Source organism: Limulus polyphemus, unplaced genomic scaffold, assembly GCF_000517525.1.
Source record: "Limulus polyphemus unplaced genomic scaffold, Limulus_polyphemus-2.1.2 Scaffold5865, whole genome shotgun sequence".
NCBI classification, from domain to species: Eukaryota; Metazoa; Arthropoda; class Merostomata; order Xiphosura; family Limulidae; genus Limulus; species Limulus polyphemus.
This window is the reverse complement of record NW_013671475.1, coordinates 29,335-36,564: the sequence shown is the minus strand read 5'-3', so window position 1 is coordinate 36,564 and position 7,230 is coordinate 29,335. Positions and strand designations below refer to the sequence as shown.

Below are 7,230 nucleotides of genomic sequence, written 5' to 3'. Positions count from 1 at the left end.
AGCTCCTCCAAAGCACTCTTCCGACTCACAGACCACTTATAGCTCCTCCAAAACACTCTTCTGACCTACAGACCACTTATAGCTCCTCCAAAGCACTCTTCTGACCTACAGACCACTTCTAGCTCCTCCAAAGAACTCTTCTTACCTACAGACCACTTATAGCTCCTCCAAAGCACTCTTCTGACCTACAGACCACTTATAGCTCCTCCAAAGCACTCTTCCGACCTACAGACCACTTATAGCTCCTCCAAAGCACTCTTCTGACCTACAGACCACTTATAGCTCCTCCAAAGCACTCTTCTACCTACAGATCACTTATAGCTCCTCCAAAGCATTCTTCTTACCTACAGACCACTTACAGCTCCTCTAAAGCACTCTTCTGACCTACAGACCACTTATAGCTCCTCCAAAGCACTCTTCTTACCTGCATACCACTTATAGCTCCTCCAAAGCACTCTTCTTAACCTACAGACCACTTATAGCTCCTCCAAAGCAATATTCTGACCTACAGACCACTTATATCTCCTCTTTCTCCTCCAAAACACTTTTCTAACCTGTAGTTCACTTATCTCACTCTTTGCTCCTCCAAAAACACTCTTCTGATCTGTTAATCAGTAATCTGAACTACTGCATCCCGGAAACTGTGCCCAGAATGCGATTTTACTTCTCCAGGAGTGCACTAACGTCTGGTAGTTGGACTTCAACCCCCCTTGATTCTCAAGTTTGTAGTATGGCAACTATATATTAAGTCTACATGTATGTATGTATGTATGTGTATGCTAATAAGAGAAAATAAACATTAATAAAAATTGTTTAATTTGTTAATTCTGATGCGTCTAAACATACTTGTAATTGTGTTAATTTGATCCCCCAACGACTTAAACTACAGTTTCAGAGATATGGTTAACGGGTTTATGAAAATTATTCGTGTATCGTTTGCATGCAAACCCTGAAACTCTATCATATTTTTAGAATTATCATTGAAGATGAAAGACATAAATCAAGGTGTAATCTTGACTAGGATAAACTATAAACATTTATAAAGGTCAATCAACATATTTTTTTAACAGTTCCACTCATCTGTAATCCTAAGTATGGCAAAGTGGTATCATTGCCTCACAAGAAAGCCCCAGTTCCCCGGTGGCTCTGCTGTAAGCTTGAGGGGTTTATAACGTTAAAGTTGAGGGTTCGAATGACCTTGAACGACCCCAGTGTTATTGTCACAGAGCGGTGCACTGCAGTTAATTTTTTTTTTTCTATACTTCTCCAACTTTGAATTATTTGCCTGCCAGAAGACTTCTCAATCATTAGCTGTAAACAGATTGAAAAGCGTATTCCTTCCAGTAATATATGGAATTACAATAAGTTTACACTGACCATCATTTTTGTTCTGTTCTGAACAATCAAAAGTTTTTGGTTAGGTTTTGTACTTGCAAAAATCGGATCCCATATTTAACGATCTGAATGAGTAACTAACGTGAGTGTCAGTAACTTGTATATATAAATTTTTGTTTGTTTGTTTGTGTTATTACTCAACGTTTTATATCCTTCTTTGACACTTCGGAGTTCACTGGATAACTACTGTGTATTTGATTATCTTTGATCGACTTTAATAGCCAACCCCTTATCAAAGTGTAATTTATATATTCGTTAAAAAAATATCATTATTGCCACCAGAAAATAATGTTGTAGGAACGCTTACGACGACGAGAACCATGGTACATTGCGGCTGGCATGCGCGTACAGCTGGTACACAACACACAAACTAGCCGATCACGTGAGTAAATGACATGTGTCGTTTTAAAAAAGTTGTTTGCTGGTGCATCTGGTGAAGTAAATAATTTTACGTAGTCTCATTTTGTTGGCACATCACAAAACAACTGTATATTGAAACAAATAAATATTCTATTTACTGGCAACATATATATATATCCACATGAAAAACTAAGCAAAATTAACATAAAACATATTTTTAAGAGTAAAAAAAACAGCAATAACAAAAAGGAAACTTGTCGTTATTTCAAGTAAAACAAACAACAACAAAAGAGAGATGAAAACACAGTAACTATATTCTATGAAGGGGTAGTGTAAATCATTAGTAATCAAACCGGTAAAATTAAAGAAAGTGTATACATACGCGTTTACTACAGTTTATTCGCCTATATCTATTATAAGTGTTTATATCATCTTGTAGTTTTGAGAGGAGACTTCTCAAGGATAGATCAGTCTGGTCGAACAAAGCATTAAAGCTTGCGGGGGCAGCGACATGCTGTTCAAGGTCGCTAGTCATGAAGAAAGTGAACCACCTAAAAGCGGATGTTTTTAGCCAAGCCTTAACCATTTAACGCTCAGAAAACTATAGTTTTTTTGCGAAACTCATAACTATGTTAGAATGTTTTTAAGATACGGAGGTTGTGGCCTTTTTTGTTTAGGACTCGGTCCTCTCAAAAGCGCCCCAAGCCGTTAGCAACTCAACCGACAGACAACGCAGTCTCAAGGTCAGAAATGGCAGGACGAACCGACGTGCTCGTATGTTTTCTGTGTAATTCCGATCCTGAACTCTTGCTACGGGAGCCCTAGGCACGAGCCGCCGGATGTATGTACGTGTATCCCTGAAAGGAAATACATATAAAAAAGCATTTGTCTTTACTTTGTTTCGCCTCGTTCTGAGCAGTCATTAAAACCACGAATCGTAAAGGTGATGGATCAGTTCAATATAGATAATATGTTATAGGTGTTCAGTTTTAGCGATGTAAGCCCGATTATATATATATATATATATATACAAGTCGTTTTAAGTTTCTGTCACATAATTCTCGAAAACAAAACCTATTTTATCAATGGAATGTGTCGCGATGTCACTCTCCCAGAAATGTGTCATTTAAAGTATTCTTGTCATGACAAGAGGAATACCGTATTACAGCTAGTATCAGAGATGGGTCGTTGTAAACGGATTATATTATTAATATAAGTCTACTGACGTACGGTTTGTAGAAATAACCTGTTTCTTTTAGCGTTTTGCTGAAAATTCTTTATCTTTTTTTGAAAAACAAACAAACATATTACCATATCATTACAGAATTATGCGCATACTATTGTACCTCAGGCAATTACGAAAAAAAATGCAGTTTTTTTATTAAGCCTAAAGAAAGATCATAAAAACGATTTGGTGATGAATATTTATGCAGGGCTTTCTAATAATCAAGTAGTAAGATCATAACAATTAGTAAATATATACTTTAAGATATTATGTTAATCGCCGTACGATGTGAATAAGAGACCCACCACACTGTTGTTCCCTGAGCACGACGAAATATGATCGATATTGGCTACTATGATTTCAAACATACCTGAGGGGGTAAAGAGAGGAGAAGATGTCTTGAATAACCTAAAAATGCGTAATATTTTATCAATTAGTATTTACATCATGTTGTATTACTGCATTGATAAAACGAATCTAAACTAGAATGTTAGGATAATGTCATATCATGTAAAATAAAAATCCTGTACGCTACATACACTAACTAAATGGATCATTCCAACAGCTGCGAGTGTTAGGGTTCTCATTTTTACGCGGGAAAGAGACAGCTGGGAAAGGAACCCCGCCCAGCTAGCTCAAATGCACCAATCAGATATCGATACTCTCAACACTACCTTTCAGGCTCTCATCAGCACTTCCCGCGTGAAGCCCGTCGTGACGTAAAGAGGGTAGTAGCTATGCAGAGAGAAAGATTAAGAGAGTAGAACGGCAGTAGATGCTGTGTTGTAAGCGGTGTGGCTTCGGTGGGGAAAGCAGCAGTTGTAATACATAGTTTAACTTTATTTTTATACTTTATTATTGTGTATCACAATACCATCTTCTGTGATGCCTGCTAGTCTGTTTCCCGAAATGGAGCGTAGTGGCGGTGGTCTTGAAGATCGGAGAGCTCTACAGTTAGCCTTAGAACTGTCAATGCTCGGATTGAACAACGAAAACGATGCTCTTCATCCCAACGATTCCGATCATATCAGAGGCAAAAAAAGTCAAAATACTACAGAATGCGTCCCTGTCCCAAGTTCAGAGCACGTGGCTGAGATTGTTGGTAGACAAGGTATGTGCAATAGTAATTTATTTATAAGTTGTGATAATGGGAGCCAATTTTGATTTGGAAGCTAAATTGTTTTGTTAACAACGCCTGAACAACGTTTTATCTGCAAGACAGTGTTACAACCGCGCCATTTCTTTGTTAAAAGTTCCGTAGCACCACGTGCTCGATACATTTTGTTTAGTTGTACAAGACATATATCAGAAAAACATTGATAAGTTCGTGTTTAGGTTAACAGAAATTGGTGTTACTAATGTATTTCAGTTTTGTTTTGCTTTTGACCTCTGCATATTTAGTGTAGCTTACTTTTTAATGCGTTGAACGTAACTTAAGCCTTAACTGCTTAAGTTAAGGCTGGCGAACAGGACAAAGACTGAAGAATACTTAATATAGGCCTAAATACTACGCGTCTCTCGAAGCTATGGACTAACAAGATAATATAAAAATGTATTTTAACATGATGCATGCAATCTCGCATTCTTTATTATTATTGTAATTTTTTGTCCTTTTCACGTTTCATGCCATGATCAGTCTACAGGTTTTAAGTAAGTTTGAAATGTTATATAATCTATTGTCGTTTAGTTAAATTTAAACAAGATTTTAGACCAATCTCACTTGCTGTTGACCATATAATGTTCTGTGAACACAAGAAAGCTATCAATTATATTTTCAAGTCTATAAAGCGATATTTTTCATCACATACGATAAAATTAGTTAATTATGGTAATTTAATATGCGTGTGTTATTTTTTTTTTATTACTAACCATTACATAGCATTTCCTATCGATCACAATTTGCAGACAAAGAAAAAGTCGAGTATAAATGAAAATGGACAATTAAAAGGGTACTACTTTTTAAAGGGGAATTTTCACGTGAATAGTGATGTACAATAAGGTAATTGTATAAAGTTATCCATTAACAGTTAACACCGGAAATAGTCTTATTTTCATTGTCTTGTGTGCGTCTTTTTTTTTTCTTCTCCCTCCTATTAAGAGATAACTGTAGATGCTCTCATGTTAAATTTTAAAATTTATTTCAGTAATTTTTCCGTAGTTAAAAGATCTGCATAATCAAAAACATCAAAAAATTAACGCCATCTTGATATACAGTTCGTTTTATGAAAACATCCAAGAAGTTAAAGAAACTTGTATGTAAATATTTTAAAAGGTGCAAGTCGTAAAGCAAAAAAATGTACGACATATAGGCTTATTAAAACTTTTCTACTTCAGTTTGTTTAGTAACTAAATAGCTGTTTCTAACCTCGTTACTTTTTATTTCTAAGTAATATAAGTTTTATTTGAAAAATAATAAAAAAGTAAATTTCTTCTTTTAAAACCTAAAATGGTTTAAATCTGTATTAATAACGCACACATTTTTTATTTCTTACTAGGTTGCAAGATAAAAGCTCTCCGGGCAAAAACAAACACTTACATCAAAACTCCTGTTCGTGGAGAAGAGCCCGTTTTTGTAGTTACTGGTAGGAAAGAAGATGTAACTGCTGCCAAAAGAGAAATTGTTTCAGCAGCTGAACATTTTAGCCAGATCCGAGCCCAGCGAAAAAATAACCAAAATGGGGCATTAGCCCCAGGGCCGAACTCCAACATTCCAGGACAGACTACAATCCAAGTTAGAGTGCCCTACAGGGTGGTTGGATTGGTGGTGGGGCCTAAAGGTGCTACCATAAAACGTATTCAGCAACAGACCAATACTTACATTGTGACCCCCAGCCGTGATAAAGAGCCTGTTTTCGAGGTGACTGGACTACCAGAAAATGTGGAAAGTGCTCGAAAGGAAATTGAAGCACACATTGCTGTTCGTACCGGAGGTATGCTTGACTCAAATGATGAGAATTACTCACAGTCTAACGGAGCAGATCCAACTTACTCTGGAAATCTGAATGGCTTTGTTACATCTATGTTCAAATCTGATCTCAATGGATTTGTTCCACCTTCACAAGATAAGACATTGCTCACACAGGATAATACTTTCTCCTCCAGTGGATCAACAAAGCTTACAGACTTTTGCCCTTTTACGGGAGGTTTTTCCAATGGCTTTGGTCTGTATGACACAGATGAGGGCTTAGGAGATTCCCCAACTTTTGACCCCATGATCATTCCACCACCGTCATCGTGGTCTGAGTTAGGGCTGTATCCCAGCTCAAGCTCTGGTTTGCCCCATCGAAGTGGGAGTCTTAGCATCACTGACAGTCTTGTCATGGATCATCCTCCAGCCCGAAGGATTCAGAGTGATCCACTCTCTACCTTGCCCTCTTTTGCATCACTGCCAAATGTTGCCACCAGTGTACCATTTATGAACGGTAGTAGCAGTCTGGCTAGCAGCCCTACTGACTCATTGGGTTCCCTTGGAAAGAACTGTAGACGAGAATGTATCGTATGCTTTGAAAGTGACGTGGTTGCAGCTCTGGTCCCGTGTGGCCATAACTTGTTCTGTCTGGAGTGTGCCAACCGAATATGTAAGAAGACAGAAGCAGAGTGTCCAATATGTCATCAGCAGGTGTCACAAGCAATTCGCATTTACTCCTAGATGCTGAGATCTTTTTTGTCTCTTATTGATCTGGCTCTGAGTAAGCAAGTTCCTTGCTCAAGTCAACTTTGTCATAGATATCATCCTTTCTAACATTCAAATATTTTGTAGTTTAATAAATTCTTGCACACTTAACTCTTCTCTCCATTTATCCTCGATACAAAACTAACGTAGTAGTATTAACGTGAGAGCGTCGTTATTTGTTCTCATGAAATAAAGTATTAACTATGTAATAAAGATTTTATTCTTGATGTAAGATTTTTATTTAAAATGGCTAAATACTTACTGAATAATATTCCTTTGGAATAGATGAGAATATGTAGGTTTTAAATTGTAAAAAGTTTGTCACATCGTTTGGTTGCCAATTAAATATATATATATATATATATATATATCCTAAAAAAGAGGCAATTTAAATATTTTATTCAAAATTTTATAATAGTTTGTTTTAGTGTGAAAGGAACCCAGAAAAAAAAATTATAGATATAGAAATTGAGCTTTATATGTATTTGGCAAGGCCATTCATCTTGCACAACATTAGGGTAAGTTTTCCTATTTTTTTAAATTTTAGTATTTGTATTTTAATATATTTACTAAGTGA

At 36.5% G+C, this 7,230-nt stretch overlaps 1 protein-coding gene across 1 annotated transcript; it reads left to right on the top strand.

The window, feature by feature from the left end:
- Positions 1 to 3,592: 3,592 nt before the first annotated feature.
- LOC106473079 (RNA-binding protein MEX3B-like) lies at positions 3,593 to 7,230 on the top strand. Its single transcript, XM_013933756.2, has 2 exons — positions 3,593 to 4,091; positions 5,476 to 7,230. Exons 1-2 carry the CDS (start codon positions 3,866 to 3,868, stop codon positions 6,627 to 6,629), a joined length of 1,380 nt encoding a protein of 459 aa, XP_013789210.1. The 5' UTR covers positions 3,593 to 3,865; the 3' UTR covers positions 6,630 to 7,230.

What these genes read in the sequence shown, in the direction of transcription:
- LOC106473079 (XM_013933756.2), top strand. Translation starts at nt 3,866, where the DNA reads ATGCCTGCTAGTCTGTTTCCCGAAATGGAGCGTAGTGGCGGTGGTCTT. An exon ending in TGAGATTGTTGGTAGACAAG is followed by an intron (nt 4,092 to 5,475) that starts GTATGTGCAATA and finishes ATTTCTTACTAG; the next exon opens with GTTGCAAGATAAAAGCTCTC.